General features: G+C 38.3%; 1 protein-coding gene across 2 annotated transcripts in view; it reads right to left on the reverse strand.

The window, feature by feature from the left end:
- Positions 1-19,045, reverse strand: part of UBASH3B (ubiquitin associated and SH3 domain containing B) — a 477,436-nt gene that overhangs the window by 38,149 nt on the left and 420,242 nt on the right. For both annotated transcript variants that reach the window (XM_053690105.1, XM_053690104.1), the window contains exon 11: positions 9,659-9,803. In XM_053690105.1, the coding sequence (XP_053546080.1) occupies positions 9,659-9,803 (145 nt within the window). The remainder of the gene's footprint in view (positions 1-9,658; positions 9,804-19,045) is intronic.

The raw sequence follows: 19,045 nt of genomic DNA on the forward strand, positions 1-19,045 counted from the left end.
GTTACTTCTTTATACAACACACTGATAGTCATATAATAGATATACTGTCTGCATGTTACTTCTTTATACAACACACTGATAGTCATATAATAGATATACTGTCTGCATGTTACTTCTTTATACAACACACTGATAGTCATATAATAGATATACTGTCTGCATGTTACTTCCCTTATACAACACACGGATATAGTCATCTAATAGATATACTGTCTGCATGTTACTTCCCTTATACAACACACTGATAGTCATATAATAGATATACTGTCTGCATGTTACTTCTTTATACAACACACTGATAGTCATATAATAGATATACTGTCTGCATGTTACTTCTTTATACAACACACTGATAGTCATATAATAGATATACTGTCTGCATGTTACTTCCCTTATACAGCACACTGATATAGTCATCTAATAGATATACTGTCTGCATGTTACTTCCCTTATACAACACACTGATAGTCATATAATAGATATACTGTCTGCACATTACTTCCCTTATACAACACACTGATAAAGTCATCTAATAGATATACTGTCTGCATGTTACTTCCCTTATACAACACACTGATAGTCATCTAATAGATACTGTCTGCATGTTACTTCCCTTATACAACACACTGATAAAGTCATCTAATAGATATACTGTCTGCATGTTACTACCCTTATACAGCAAACGTTAAAATTGGAAAACCAAAGCGCCAAAAGAGGCCGGGTTTAACGTTTATCTTAATCATTTATTGACTACTAGGAGTCAATCTCCAGAGCTAGGGTCTTTTGAGGCAGGCGCTTAGTGTACCCCCCCATTACCCTCATACAGCACACTGATAGAAATCTAATATATATACTGTCTGCATGTTACTTCCCTTATACAACACACTGATAGTCATCTAATAGATATACTGTCTGCATGCTACTTCCCTTATACAACACACTGATAGTCATATAATAGATATACTGTCTGCATGTTACTTCCCTTATACAACACACTGTCAGTCATCTAATAGATATACTGTGTGTATGTTACTTCCCTTATACAACACACTGATAGTCATCTAATAGATATACTGTCTGCATGTTACTTCCCTTATACAACACACTGTCAGTCATCTAATAGATATACTGTGTGTATGTTACTTCATTATACAAAACACTAATAGTCATCTAATAGATATACTGTCTGCATGTTACTTCCCTTATACAACACACCGATAGTCATCTAATAGATATACTGTCTGCATGTTACTTCCCTTATACAACACACTGATAGTCATCTAATAGATATACTGTCTGCATGTTATTTCCCTTATACAACACACTGATAGTCATCTAATACATATACTGTCTGCACGTTACTTCCCTTATACAACACACTGATAGTCATCTAATACCTGGTTTCTCAACAGCCGGGCCGTGGCCCAGTACCGGGCCGTGATAGCCCTGCTGGTGGGCCCCGGCCTGTCATGCCCCCACTGCACACTCTTACCCCACTGCACACCAAGGGCAGATTGATACCAATCAAGGTCCCAGGAACACTGTCTCACACTGACCAAAATGTATTAAATTTTATGCAAATGAACATGGTAGCCTCCCTGCCCTGCCCCCAACAGGCCCCTCAACCTCCAGAGCCAGGACCCCCAACATTAAGGTCCAAAGAAAGGGTACCCAACCTCCAGGGCCAGACCCCACACTCCATGGCCCTCACAGCAACAGACCCCCGCCAGGGCCCCTCTAAACCCACACTTTTTTTGCTTAGTTACTGATAGGGCAACTTAAAACTCCAGCTTCAGGAATGCACCAGGATCCGTGGAGATGCCATTTGTGGGCCCCCCTACTTGCTGGTCCCTCGGCCCAGGTCCTATTTGCCTGGCTGATCAGCCCGCCCCTGCTGCTCACTACTACCGGGCCCTGGACATGTCTAGCTAAAATTTACCGGGCCTTGAGGTCACTTTGGTTGAGAACCACTGATCTAATACATATACTGTCTGCATGTTACTTCCCTTATACAACACACTGTCAGTCAATCTAATTGATATACTGTTTGTATGTTACTACCCTTATACAACACACTGTTAGTCATCTAATAGATATACTGTTTGTATGTTACTACCCTTATACAACACACTGATAGTCATCTAATAGATATACTGTCTGCACGTTACTTCCCTTATACAACACACTGATAGTCATCTAATAGATATACTGTCTGCATGTTACTTCCCTTATACAACACACTGTTAGTCATCTAATAGATATACTGTCTGCATGCTACTTCCCTTATACAACACACTGTCAGTCCTCTAATTGATATACTGTTTGTATGTTACTACCCTTATACAACACACTGTTAGTCATCTAATATATATACTGTTTGTATGTTACTACCCTTAGACAACACACTGATATTCATCCAATAGATATACTGTTTGTATGTTACTACCCTTAGACAACACACCGATAGTCATCCAATAGATATACTGTTTGTATGTTACTACCCTTAGACAACACACTGATATTCATCCAATAGATATACTGTTTGTATGTTACTACCCTTATACAACACACTGTTAGTCATCTAATATATATACTGTTTGTATGTTACTACCCTTAGACAACACACTGATATTCATCCAATAGATATACTGTTTGTATGTTACTACCCTTAGACAACACACCGATAGTCATCCAATAGATATACTGTTTGTATGTTACTACCCTTAGACAACACACTGATATTCATCCAATAGATATACTGTTTGTATGTTACTACCCTTATACAACACACTGATAGTCATCTAATAGATATACTGTCTGCATGTTACTTCCCTTATACAATACACTGTTAGTCATCTAATTGATATACTGTCTGCACGTTACTTCTCTTATACAACACACTGATAAAGTCATCTAATATATATACTGTCTGCATGTTACTTCCCTTATACAACACACTGATAGTCATCTAATAGATATACTGTCTGCACGTTACTTCCCTTATACAACACACTGATAAAGTCATCTAATAGATACTGTCTGCACGTTACTTCCCTTATACAACACACTGATAAAGTCATCTAATAGATATACTGTCTGAAAGTTACTTCCCTTATACAACACACTGATAGTCATCTAATAGATATACTGTCTGCATGTTACTTCCCTTATACAACACACTGATAGTCATCTAATAGATTTACTGTCTGCATGTTACTTCCCTTATACAACACACTGTTAGTCATCTAATAGATATACTGTTTGTATGTTACTACCCTTAGACAACACACTGTCAGTCATCTAATAGATATATTGTCTGCATGTTACTACCCTTAGACAACACACTGATAGTCATCTAATAGATATACTGTCTGCATGTTACTTCCCTTATACAATACACTGTTAGTCATCTAATTGATATACTGTCTGCATGTTACTTCCCTTATACAACACACTGTCAGTCCTCTAATTGATATATTGTTTGTATGTTACTACCCTTATACAACACACTGTTAGTCATCTAATAGATATACTGTTTGTATGTTACTACCCTTATACAACACACTGATAAAGTCATCAAATATATATACTGTCTGCATGTTACTTCCCTTATACAACACAATGATAGTCATATAATAGATATACTGTCTGCACGTTACTTCCCTTATACAACACACTGATAAAGTCATCTAATAGATATACTGTCTGCACGTTACTTCCCTTATACAACACACTGATAGTCATCTAATAGATATACTGTCTGCACGTTAATTCCCTTATACAACACACTGAAAGTCATCTAGTATATATACTGTCTGCATGTTACTTCCCTTATACAACACACTGATAGTCATATAATAGATATACTGTCTGCATGTTACTTCTTGATACAACACACTGATAGTCATATAATAGATATACTGTCTGCATGTTACTTCTTTATACAACACACTGATAGTCATATAATAGATATACTGTCTGCACGTTACTTTCCTTATACAACACACTGATAGTCATATAATAGATATACTGTCTGCATGTTACTTCTTTATACAACACACTGATAGTCATATAATAGATATACTGTCTGCATGTTACTTCCCTTATACAACACACTGATATAGTCATCTAATAGATATACTGTCTGCATGTTACTTCCCTTATACAACACACTGATAGTCATATAATAGATATACTGTCTGCATGTTACTTCTTTATACAACACACTGATAGTCATATAATAGATATACTGTCTGCATGTTACTTCCCTTATACAGCACACTGATATAGTCATCTAATAGATATACTGTCTGCATGTTACTTCCCTTATACAACACACTGATAGTCATATAATAGATATACTGTCTGCACATTACTTCCCTTATACAACACTCTGATAAAGTCATCTAATAGATACTGTCTGCATGTTACTTCCCTTATACAACACACTGATAAAGTCATCTAATAGATATACTGTCTGCATGTTACTACCCTTATACAGCAAACGTTAAAATTGGAAACCAAAGCGCCAAAAGAGGCCGGGTTTTAACGTTTATCTTAATCATTTATTGACTACTAGGAGTCAATCTCCAGAGCTAGGGTCTTTTGAGGCAGGCGCTTAGTGAACCCCCCCATTACCCTCATACAGCACACTGATAGAAATCTAATATATATACTGTCTGCATGTTACTTCCCTTATACAACACACTGATAGTCATCTAATAGATATACTGTCTGCATGTTACTTCCCTTATACAACACACTGATAGTCATATAATAGATATACTGTCTGCATGTTACTTCCCTTATACAACACACTGTCAGTCATCTAATAGATATACTGTGTGTATGTTACTTCCCTTATACAACACACTGATAGTCATATAATAGATATACTGTCTGCATGTTACTTCTTTATATAACACACTGATAGTCATATAATAGATATACTGTCTGCATGTTACTTCCCCTATACAGCACACTGATATAGTCATCTAATAGATATACTGTCTGCATGTTACTTCCCTTATACAACACACTGATAGTCATATAATAGATATACTGTGTGTATGTTACTTCATTATACAAAACACTAATAGTCATCTAATAGATATACTGTCTGCATTTTACTTCCCTTATACAACACACCGATAGTCATCTAATAGATATACTGTCTGCATGTTACTTCCCTTATACAACACACTGATAGTCATCTAATACATATACTGTCTGCATGTTACTTCCCTTATACAACACACTGATAGTCATCTAATACATATACTGTCTGCACGTTACTTCCCTTATACAACACACTGATAGTCATCTAATACATATACTGTCTGCATGTTACTTCCCTTATACAACACACTGATAGTCATCTAATACATATACTGTCTGCATGTTACTTCCCTTATACAACACACTGATAGTCATCTAATAGATATACTGTAAGTATGTTACTTCATTATACAACACACTGATAGTCATCTAATAGATATACTGTCTGCATGTTACTTCCCTTATACAACACACTGTCAGTCCTCTAATTGATATACTGTTTGTATGTTACTACACTTATACAACACACTGTTAGTCATCTAATAGATATACTGTTTGTATGTTACTACCCTTATACAACACACTGTTAGTCATCTAATAGATATACTGTTTCTATGTTACTACCCTTATACAACACACTGATAGTCATTTAATAGATATAGATATACTGTCTGCACATTACTTCTCTTATACAACACACTGATAGTCATCTAATAGATATAGATATACTGTCTGCACATTACTTCTCTTATACAACACACTGATAGTCATCTAATAGATATACTGTCTGCACATTACTTCTCTTATACAACACACTGATAAAGTCATCAAATATATATACTGTCTGCATGTTACTTCCCTTATACAACACAATGATAGTCATCTAATAGATATACCGTCTGCACGTTACTTCCCTTATACAACACACTGATAAAGTAATCTAATAGATATACTGTCTGCATGTTACTTCCCTTATACAACACACTGATAGTCATCTAATAGATATACTGTCTGCATGTTACTTCCCTTATACAACACACTGTTAGTCATCTAATAGATATACTGTTTGTATGTTACTACCCTTATACAACACACTGATAGTCATCTAATAGATATACTGTCTGCATGTTACTACCCTTAGACAACACACTGATAGTCATCTAATTGATATACTGTTTGTATGTTACTTCTTTATACAACACACTGATAGTCATATAATAGATATACTGTCTGCATGTTACTTCTTTATACAACACACTGATAGTCATATAATAGATATACTGTCTGCATGTTACTTCCCTTATACAACACACTGATATAGTCATCTAATAGATATACTGTCTGCATGTTACTTCCCTTATACAACACACTGATAGTCATATAATAGATATACTGTCTGCATGTTACTTCTTTATACAACACACTGATAGTCATATAATAGATATACTGTCTGCATGTTACTTCCCTTATACAGCACACTGATATAGTAATCTAATAGATATACTGTCTGCATGTTACTTCCCTTATACAACACACTGATAGTCATATAATAGATATACTGTCTGCACATTACTTCCCTTATACAACACACTGATAAAGTCATCTAATAGATATACTGTCTGCATTTTACTTCCCTTATACAACACACTGATAGTCATCTAATAGATACTGTCTGCATGTTACTTCCCTTATACAACACACTGATAAAGTCATCTAATAGATATACTGTCTGCATGTTACTACCCTTATACAGCAAACGTTAAAATTGGAAAACCAAAGCGCCAAAAGAGGCCGGGTTTAACGTTTATCTTAATCATTTATTGACTACTAGGAGTCAATCTCCAGAGCTAGGGTCTTTTGAGGCAGGCGCTTAGTGTACCCCCCCATTACCCTCATACAGCACACTGATAGAAATCTAATATATATACTGTCTGCATGTTACTTCCCTTATACAACACACTGATAGTCATCTAATAGATATACTGTCTGCATGTTACTTCCCTTATACAACACACTGATAGTCATATAATAGATATACTGTCTGCATGTTACTTCCCTTATACAACACACTGTCAGTCATCTAATAGATATACTGTGTGTATGTTACTTCCCTTATACAACGCACTGATAGTCATATAATAGATATACTGTCTGCATGTTACTTCTTTATACAACACACTGATAGTCATATAATAGATATACTGTCTGCATGTTACTTCCCCTATACAGCACACTGATATAGTCATCTAATAGATATACTGTCTGCATGTTACTTCCCTTATACAACACACTGATAGTCATATAATAGATATACTGTGTGTATGTTACTTCATTATACAAAACATTAATAGTCATCTAATAGATATACTGTCTGCATGTTACTTCCCTTATACAACACACCGATAGTCATCTAATAGATATACTGTCTGCATGTTACTTCCCTTATACAACACACTGATAGTCATCTAATACATATACTGTCTGCATGTTACTTCCCTTATACAACACACTGATAGTCATCTAATACATATACTGTCTGCACGTTACTTCCCTTATACAACACACTGATAAAGTCATCTAATACATATACTGTCTGCATGTTACTTCCCTTATACAACACACTGATAGTCATCTAATACATATACTGTCTGCATGTTACTTCCCTTATACAACACACTGATAGTCATCTAATAGATATACTGTAAGTATGTTACTTCATTATACAACACACTGATAGTCATCTAATAGATATACTGTCTGCATGTTACTTCCCTTATACAACACACTGTCAGTCCTCTAATTGATATACTGTTTGTATGTTACTACACTTATACAACACACTGTTAGTCATCTAATAGATATACTGTTTGTATGTTACTACCCTTATACAACACACTGTTAGTCATCTAATAGATATACTGTTTCTATGTTACTACCCTTATACAACACACTGATAGTCATTTAATAGATATAGATATACTGTCTGCACATTACTTCTCTTATACAACACACTGATAGTCATCTAATAGATATAGATATACTGTCTGCACATTATTTCTCTTATACAACACACTGATAAAGTCATCAAATATATATACTGTCTGCATGTTACTTCCCTTATACAACACAATGATAGTCATCTAATAGATATACCGTCTGCACGTTACTTCCCTTATACAACACACTGATAAAGTAATCTAATAGATATACTGTCTGCATGTTACTTCCCTTATACAACACACTGATAGTCATCTAATAGATATACTGTCTGCATGTTACTTCCCTTATACAACACACTGTTAGTCATCTAATAGATATACTGTTTGTATGTTACTACCCTTATACAACACACTGATAGTCATCTAATAGATATACTGTCTGCATGTTACTACCCTTAGACAACACACTGATAGTCATCTAATTGATATACTGTTTGTATGTTACTTCATTATACAACACACTGATAGTCATATAATAGATATACTGTCTGCATGTTACTTCTTTATACAACACACTGATAGTCATATAATAGATATACTGTCTGCATGTTACTTCCCTTATACAACACACTGATATAGTCATCTAATAGATATACTGTCTGCATGTTACTTCCCTTATACAACACACTGATAGTCATATAATAGATATACTGTCTGCATGTTACTTCTTTATACAACACACTGATAGTCATATAATAGATATACTGTCTGCATGTTACTTCCCTTATACAGCACACTGATATAGTAATCTAATAGATATACTGTCTGCATGTTACTTCCCTTATACAACACACTGTTAGTCATCTAATAGATATACTGTTTGTATGTTACTACCCTTATACAACACACTGATAGTCATCTAATAGATATACTGTCTGCATGTTACTACCCTTAGACAACACACTGATAGTCATCTAATTGATATACTGTTTGTATGTTACTTCATTATACAACACACTGATAGTCATCTATTAGATATACTGTCTGCTACTGAGCTCTGAGTGTCCCCAGTTGCTTTTCTTTTGTATTTTTACGGAGCGGTTTATCAGTAACTTGGCAGGAGTTTGGGCTTTGGGAAGAGTGCGTTTTGGCCAGTGTCTGCAGAGTTTAGGCAGCATGTGGGTGGGGTTTAATTAAAGTGTGGGAGGGTTTCATGCAGCATATGGGAAGGGTAGAGTGTAGGAAGGGTCTGGCAGTGTGTGGGTGGGGTTTATTAGAATGGGGAGGGAGTCAGGCAGCATGTCGGTGGGGGTGATATAGAGTATGAATAGGGTATGGAAATGTGGGTGGGGTTTATTACAGTGTGGGAGAATCAGGAAGTACATTGGTGGGGTTAGGAAGCATGTGGGTGTGGCTTACGGAGAGTGTGGGTGAGCTTAGGATAGGGGTCAGTGTTTCAGATTGAATACACGAAATAGAGGGAGGAGGGGGAGTTGTGTGAGCGAGAAATGGGTCCCTAAAATAAATATGTGAAAAAAAGTTATATTTTAAGGCAAAAAGTAAATGCTATATAACTGTTACAAGAAAGCTTTATATAGATAATATTATCTGTTACACAGTAGCTTCCCAAATGAACTTTAGGCTTAGAAAGCTCTACTCACCTGTACGTTGTATCAACACTTAGATTGGCTGATGCCAGTTCTGTCACAGGTACCCACGCTGGCAGAGTGTTACCAGACACCCATTTGGTCCATTCAAATAAACCAGGCTCAACACGGATTTTGCCTTTACTTTCCTGTTTCAGACCTAAAAACAGAATTGAATAAAAGCTGAAATTGATTGTGGTTCAGCTGTACTTAGTAATCAAGTATCAGCAGCTGATTTAAGGTAGTGTTGCACAAAGCAGCTTATGATAATACATCTGATTACAAAGCATTTTTCTGCACAAGGATACAGGGTGCTGTAGTTCCTCTCCCTCACTGTGTTGTATACAGAACATTTCTGCTGTGTCTTTTCTAACAGTAAAATCAAACAAAAACAGAGCAACTGATCTAATGTGCACATTTATGTAGCAGCAAGTAGTATACATATGTCTACAGGTGCTCACCACATCACATGCTAATTACGTGCGCTTTACACTATTCCTGTGAGCTAGTCCCCATGATGCAACTAGATAAATATACATTCCTCAGTACAGTTTCTTATTTGCTGTACTCTGAGGTCAGGAGCACTGAGCATAGGCTAACAGGGCGTTTATCAGTTATCAGTCAGAAAAGACCCAGAGAGACTTACGTACCCCCCCCCCCCCCCGCGCATCAGCATTATCTGTGCCAGGGCATAGACAACTAACAAAGTGATTGGAGAGGAAAAAAGCCCTTTATCTGATTAGTGCCATAAAATGCAGGTGTTTTAAATGAAACTTGGTTGGAAAGTCAGCAAGTTATTTAATAAATGCAGAGTTTGTGCCATAGTCTTTAGTATGAAGTGCAAGTCAAAAATAAAGTTTCATGAGTTAGAACCAGGATTTAAGTTTAAAAATCTTTACAATTTGCTTTGGGTTATCAAATTTTCCATTAATCTTTGACTCCTTTGTTGTAACTTAGCTCCATTCCATGACAGCATACTGAGGTAGTTTTAGTATGTCTTGTGCACTATATGACATACTCAGGTAGTCTCAGAAGCGTGCATGTGTCTTGTGCACTATATGACATACTCAGGTAGTCTCAGAAGCGTGCATGTGTCTTGTGCACTATAGGACATACTCAGGTAGTCTTAGAAGCGTGCATGTGTCTTGTGCACTATAGGATATACTCAGGTAGTCTCAGAAGCGTGCATGTGTCTTGTGCATTATTGACACTCAGGTAGTCTCAGAAGCGTGCATGTGTCTTGTGCACTATAGGACATACTCAGGTAGTTTTAGAAACGTGCATGTGTCTTGTGCACTATAGGACATACTCAGGTAGTCTTAGAAGTGTGCATGTGTCTTGTACACTATAGGATATACTCAGGTAGTCTCAGAAGCGTGCATGTGTCTTGTGCATTATATGACACTCAGATAGTCTCAGAAGCGTGCATGTGTCTTGTGCACTATAGGACATACTCAGGTAGTTTTAGAAGCGTGCATGTGTCTTGTGCATTATATGACACTCAGGTAGTCTCAGAAGCGTGCATGTGTCTTGTGCATTATATGACACTCAGGTAGTCTCAGAAGCGTGCATGTGTCTTGTGCACTATAGGACATACTCAGGTAGTTTTAGAAGCGTGCATGTGTCTTGTGCACTATATGACACTCAGGTAGTCTCAGAAGCGTGCATGTGTCTTGTGCATTATAGGACATACTCAGGTAGTCTCAGAAGCGTGCATGTGTCTTGTGCACTATATGACACTCTCAGGTAGTTTTAGAAGCGTGCATGTGTCTTGTGCATTATAGGACATACTCAGGTAGTCTCAGAAGCGTGCATGTGTCTTGTGCATTATAGGACATACTCAGGTAGTCTCAGAAGCGTGCATGTGTCTTGTGCATTATATGACACTCTCAGGTAGTCTCAGAAGCGTGCATGTGTCTTGTGCATTATAGGACATACTCAGGTAGTCTCAGAAGCGTGCATGTGTCTTGTGCACTATATGACATACTCAGGTAGTCTCAGAAGCGTGCATGTGTCTTGTGCATTATAGGACATACTCAGGTAGTCTCAGAAGCGTGCATGTGTCTTGTGCATTATATGACACTCTCAGGTAGTTTTAGAAGCGTGCATGTGTTAAGTGTACTATATGACATACTCAGGTAGTCTCAGAAGCGTGCATGTGTCTTGTGCACTATATGACACTCTCAGGTAGTCTCAGAAGCGTGCATGTGTCTTGTGCACTATATGACATACTCAGGTAGTCTCAGAAGCGTGCATGTGTCTTGTGCATTATATGACATACTCAGGTAGTCTCAGAAGCGTGCATGTGTTAAGTGTACTATATGACATACTCAGGTAGTCTTTGAAGCGTGCATGTGTTAAGTGTACTATATGACACTCTCAGGTAGTCTCAGAAGCGTGCATGTGTCTTGTGCACTATATGACATACTCACGTAGTCTCAGAAGCGTGCATGTGTCTTGTGCATTATATGACATACTCAGGTAGTCTCAGAAGCGTGCATGTGTTAAGTGTACTATATGACATACTCAGGTAGTCTCAGAAGCGTGCATGTGTTAAGTGTACTATATGACATACTCAGGTAGTCTCAGAAGCGTGCATGTGTTAAGTGTACTATATGACACTATCAGGTAGTCTCAGAAGCGTGCATGTGTTAAGTGTACTATATGACATACTCAGGTAGTCTCAGAAGCGTGCATGTGTTAAGTGTACTATATGACACTCTCAGGTAGTCTCAGAAGCGTGCATGTGTTAAGTGTACTATATGACATACTCAGGTAGTCTCAGAAGCGTGCATGTGTTAAGTGTACTATATGACATACTCAGGTAGTCTCAGAAGCGTGCATGTGTTAAGTGTACTATATGACATACTCAGGTAGTCTCAGAAGCGTGCATGTGTTAAGTGTACTATATGACATACTCAGGTAGTCTCAGAAGCGTGCATGTGTTAAGTGTACTATATGACACTATCAGGTAGTCTCAGAAGCGTGCATGTGTTAAGTGTACTATATGACATACTCAGGTAGTCTCAGAAGCGTGCATGTGTTAAGTGTACTATATGACACTCTCAGGTAGTCTCAGAAGCGTGCATGTGTTAAGTGTACTATATGACATACTCAGGTAGTCTCAGAAGCGTGCATGTGTTAAGTGTACTATATGACATACTCAGGTAGTCTCAGAAGCGTGCATGTGTTAAGTGTACTATATGACATACTCAGGTAGTCTCAGAAGCGTGCATGTGTTAAGTGTACTATATGACATACTCAGGTAGTCTCAGAAGCGTGAATGTGTTAAGTGTACTATATGACATACTCAGGTAGTCTCAGAAGCGTGCATGTGTTAAGTGTACTATATGACATACTCAGGTAGTCTCAGAAGCGTGCATGTGTTAAGTGTACTATATGACATACTCAGGTAGTCTCAGAAGCGTGCATGTGTTAAGTGTACTATATGACATACTCAGGTAGTCTCAGAAGCGTGCATGTGTTAAGTGTACTATATGACATACTCAGGTAGTCTCAGAAGCGTGCATGTGTTAAGTGTACTATATGACATACTCAGGTAGACTCAGAAGCGTGCATGTGTTAAGTGTACTATATAACATACTCAGGTAGACTCAGAAGCGTGCATGTGTTAAGTGTACTATATGACATACTCAGGTAGTCTCAGAAGCGTTTATGTGTTAAGTGTACTATATGACATACTCAGGTAGTCTCAGAAGCGTGCATGTGTTAAGTGTACTATATGACATACTCAGGTAGTCTCAGAAGCGTGCATGTGTTAAGTGTACTATATTACACTATCAGGTAGTCTCAGAAGCGTGCATGTGTTAAGTGTACTATATGACATACTCAGGTAGTCTCAGAAGCGTGCATGTGTTAAGTGTACTATATGACATACTCAGGTAGTCTCAGAAGCGTGCATGTGTTAAGTGTACTATATGACATACTCAGGTAGTCTCAGAAGCGTGCATGTGTTAAGTGTACTATATGACATACTCAGGTAGACTCAGAAGCGTGCATGTGTTAAGTGTACTATATGACATACTCAGGTAGACTCAGAAGCGTGCATGTGTTAAGTGTACTATATGACATACTCAGGTAGTCTCAGAAGCGTTTATGTGTTAAGTGTACTATATGACATACTCAGGTAGTCTCAGAAGCGTGCATGTGTTAAGTGTACTATATGACATACTCAGGTAGTCTCAGAAGCGTGCATGTGTTAAGTGTACTATATGACATACTCAGGTAGTCTCAGAAGCGTGCATGTGTTAAGTGTACTATATGACATACTCAGGTAGTCTCAGAAGCGTGCATGTGTTAAGTGTACTATATGACATACTCAGGTAGTCTCAGAAGCGTGCATGTGTTAAGTGTACTATATGACATACTCAGGTAGTCTCAGAAGCGTGCATGTGTTAAGTGTACTATATGACATACTCAGGTAGTCTCAGAAGCGTGCATGTGTTAAGTGTACTATATGACATACTCAGGTAGTCTCAGAAGCGTGCATGTGTTAAGTGCACTATATGACATACTCAGGTAGTCTCAGAAGCGTGCATGTGTTAAGTGCACTATATGACATACTCAGGTAGTCTCAGAAGCGTGCATGTGTCGTGTGCACTATATGACATACTCAGGTAGTCTCAGAAGCGTGCATGTGTTAAGTGTACTATATGACATACTCAGGTAGTCTCAGAAGCGTGCATGTGTTAAGTGTACTATATGACATACTCAGGTAGTCTCAGAAGCGTGCATGTGTTAAGTGTACTATATGACATACTCAGGTAGTCTGAGAAGCGTGCATGTGTTAAGTGTACTATATTACACTATCAGGTAGTCTCAGAAGCGTGCATGTGTTAAGTGTACTATATGACATACTCAGGTAGTCTCAGAAGCATGCATGTGTTAAGTGTACTATATGACATACTCAGGTAGTCTCAGAAGCGTGCATGTGTTAAGTGTACTATATGACACTATCAGGTAGTCTCAGAAGCGTGCATGTGTTAAGTGTACTATATGACATACTCAGGTAGTCTCAGAAGCGTGCATGTGTTAAGTGTACTATATGACACTCTCAGGTAGTCTCAGAAGCGTGCATGTGTTAAGTGTACTATATGACATACTCAGGTAGTCTCAGAAGCGTGCATGTGTTAAGTGTACTATATGACATACTCAGGTAGTCTCAGAAGCGTGCATGTGTTAAGTGTACTATATGACATACTCAGGTAGTCTCAGAAGCGTGCATGTGTTAAGTGTACTATATGACATACTCAGGTAGTCTCAGAAGCGTGCATGTGTTAAGTGTACTATATGACATACTCAGGTAGTCTCAGAAGCGTGCATGTGTTAAGTGTACTATATGACATACTCAGGTAGTCTCAGAAGCGTGCATGTGTTAAGTGTACTATATGACATACTCAGGTAGTCTCAGAAGCGTGCATGTGTTAAGTGTACTATATGACATACTCAGGTAGTCTCAGAAGCGTGCATGTGTTAAGTGTACTATATGACATACTCAGGTAGTCTCAGAAGCGTGCATGTGTTAAGTGTACTATATGACATACTCAGGTAGTCTCAGAAGCGTGCATGTGTTAAGTGTACTATATGACATACTCAGGTAGTCTCAGAAGCGTGCATGTGTTAAGTGTACTATATAACATACTCAGGTAGTCTCAGAAGCGTGCATGTGTTAAGTGTACTATATGACATACTCAGGTAGTCTCAGAAGCGTGCATGTGTTAAGTGTACTATATGACATACTCAGGTAGTCTCAGAAGCGTGCATGTGTTAAGTGTACTATATGACATTCTCAGGTAGTCTCAGAAGCGTGCATGTGTTAAGTGTACTATATGACATACTCAGGTAGTCTCAGAAGCGTGCATGTGTTAAGTGTACTATATGACATACTCAGGTAGTCTCAGAAGCGTGCATGTGTTAAGTGTACTATATGACATACTCAGGTAGTCTCAGAAGCGTGCATGTGTTAAGTGTACTATATGACATACTCAGGTAGTCTCAGAAGCGTGCATGTGTTAAGTGTACTATATGACATACTCAGGTAGTCTCAGAAGCGTGCATGTGTTAAGTGTACTATATGACATACTCAGGTAGTCTCAGAAGCGTGCATGTGTTAAGTGTACTATATGACATACTCAGGTAGTCTCAGAAGCGTGCATGTGTTAAGTGTACTATATGACATACTCAGGTAGTCTCAGAAGCGTGCATGTGTTAAGTGCACTATATGACATACTCAGGTAGTCTCAGAAGCGTGCATGTGTTAAGTGTACTATATGACATACTCAGGTAGTCTCAGAAGCGTGCATGTGTTAAGTGTACTATATGACATACTCAGGTAGTCTCAGAAGCGTGCATGTGTTAAGTGTACTATATGACATACTCAGGTAGTCTCAGAAGCGTGCATGTGTTAAGTGTACTATATGACATACTCAGGTAGTCTCAGAAGCGTGCATGTGTTAAGTGTACTATATGACATACTCAGGTAGTCTCAGAAGCGTGCATGTGTTAAGTGTACTATATTACACTATCAGGTAGTCTCAGAAGCGTGCATGTGTTAAGTGTACTATATGACATACTCAGGTAGTCTCAGAAGCGTGCATGTGTTAAGTGTACTATATGACATACTCAGGTAGTCTCAGAAGCGTGCATGTGTTAAGTGTACTATATGACATACTCAGGTAGTCTCAGAAGCGTGCATGTGTTAAGTGTACTATATGACATACTCAGGTAGTCTCAGAAGCGTGCATGTGTTAAGTGTACTATATGACACTATCAGGTAGTCTCAGAAGCGTGCATGTGTTAAGCGTACTATATGACATACTCAGGTAGTCTCAGAAGCGTGCATGTGTTAAGTGTACTATATGACACTCAGGTAGTCTCAGAAGCGTGCATGTGTTAAGTGTACTATATGACACTATCAGGTAGTCTCAGAAGCGTGCATGTGTCTTGTGCACTACAGGACATACTCAGGTAGTCTCAGAAGCGTGCATGTGTTAAGTGTACTATATAACATACTCAGGTAGTCTCAGAAGCGTGCATGTGTTAAGTGTACTATATGACATACTCAGGTAGTCTCAGAAGCGTGCATGTGTTAAGTGTACTATATGACATACTCAGGTAGTCTCAGAAGCGTGCATGTGTTAAGTGTACTATATGACATACTCAGGTAGTCTCAGAAGCGTGCATGTGTTAAGTGTACTATATGACATACTCAGGTAGTCTCAGAAGCTTGCATGTGTTAAGTGTACTATATGACATACTCAGGTAGTCTCAGAAGCGTGCATGTGTCTTGTGCATTATATGACATACTCAGGTAGTCTCAGAAGCGTGCATGTGTTAAGTGTACTATATGACATACTCAGGTAGTCTCAGAAGCTTGCATGTGTTAAGTGTACTATATGACATACTCAGGTAGTCTCAGAAGCGTGCATGTGTTAAGTGTACTATATGACACTCAGGTATTCTCAGAAGCGTGCATGTGTTAAGTGTACTATATGACATACTCAGGTAGTCTCAGAAGCGTGCATGTGTTAAGTGTACTATATGACATACTCAGGTAGTCTCAGAAGCGTGCATGTGTTAAGTGTACTATATGACATACTCAGGTAGACTCAGAAGCGTGCATGTGTTAAGTGTACTATATGACATACTCAGGTAGTCTCAGAAGCGTGCATGTGTTAAGTGTACTATATGACATACTCAGGTAGTCTCAGAAGCGTGCATGTGTTAAGTGTACTATATGACATACTCAGGTAGTCTCAGAAGCGTGCATGTGTTAAGTGTACTATATGACATACTCAGGTAGTCTCAGAAGCGTGCATGTGTTAAGTGTACTATATGACATACTCAGGTAGTCTCAGAAGCGTGCATGTGTTAAGTGTACTATATGACATACTCAGGTAGTCTCAGAAGCGTGCATGTGTTAAGTGTACTATATGACACTATCAGGTAGTCTCAGAAGCGTGCATGTGTTAAGTGTACTATATGACATACTCAGGTAGTCTCAGAAGCGTGCATGTGTTAAGTGTACTATATGACATACTCAGGTAGTCTCAGAAGCGTGCATGTGTTAAGTGTACTATATGACATACTCAGGTAGTCTCAGAAGCGTGCATGTGTTAAGTGTACTATATGACATACTCAGGTAGTCTCAGAAGCGTGCATGTGTTAAGTGTACTATATGACAATCTCAGGTAGTCTCAGAAGCGTGCATGTGTTAAGTGTACTATATGACATACTCAGGTAGTCTCAGAAGCGTGCATGTGTTAAGTGTACTATATGACATACTCAGGTAGTCTCAGAAGCGTGCATGTGTTAAGTGTACTATATGACATACTCAGGTAGTCTCAGAAGCGTGCATGTGTTAAGTGTACTATATGACATACTCAGGTAGTCTCAGAAGCGTGCATGTGTTAAGTGTACTATATGACACTACTCAGGTAGTCTCAGAAGCGTGCATGTGTTAAGTGTACTATATGACATACTCAGGTAGTCTCAGAAGCGTGCATGTGTTAAGTGTACTATATGACATACTCAGGTAGTCTCAGAAGCGTGCATGTGTTAAGTGTACTATATGACATACTCAGGTAGTCTCAGAAGCGTGCATGTGTTAAGTGTACTATATGACATACTCAGGTAGTCTCAGAAGCGTGCATGTGTTAAGTGTACTATATGACACTATCAGGTAGTCTCAGAAGCGTGCATGTGTTAAGTGTACTATATGACATACTCAGGTAGTCTCAGAAGCGTGCATGTGTTAAGTGTACTATATGACATACTCAGGTAGTCTCAGAAGCGTGCATGTGTTAAGTGTACTATATGACATACTCAGGTAGTCTCAGAAGCGTGCATGTGTTAAGTGTACTATATGACACTACTCAGGTAGTCTCAGAAGCGTGCATGTGTTAAGTGTACTATATGACATACTCAGGTAGTCTCAGAAGCGTGCATGTGTTAAGTGTACTATATGACATACTCAGGTAGTCTCAGAAGCGTGCATGTGTTAAGTGTACTATATGACACTCTCAGGTAGTCTCAGAAGCGTGCATGTGTTAAGTGTACTATATGACATACTCAGGTAGTCTCAGAAGCGTGCATGTGTTAAGTGTACTATATGACATACTCAGGTAGTCTCAGAAGCGTGCATGTGTTAAGTGTACTATATGACATACTCAGGTAGTCTCAGAAGCAGTCATGTGTTAAGTGTACTATATGACATACTTAGGTAGTCTCAGAAGCGTGCATGTGTTAAGTGTACTATATGACATACTCAGGTAGTCTCAGAAGCGTGCATGTGTTAAGTGTACTATATGACATACTCAGGTAGTCTCAGAAGCGTGCATGTGTTAAGTGTACTATATGACATACTCAGGTAGTCTCAGAAGC

The sequence above is a fragment of the Bombina bombina genome, chromosome 8 (genome assembly GCF_027579735.1).
Source record: "Bombina bombina isolate aBomBom1 chromosome 8, aBomBom1.pri, whole genome shotgun sequence".
Taxonomy (NCBI): Eukaryota; Metazoa; Chordata; class Amphibia; order Anura; family Bombinatoridae; genus Bombina; species Bombina bombina.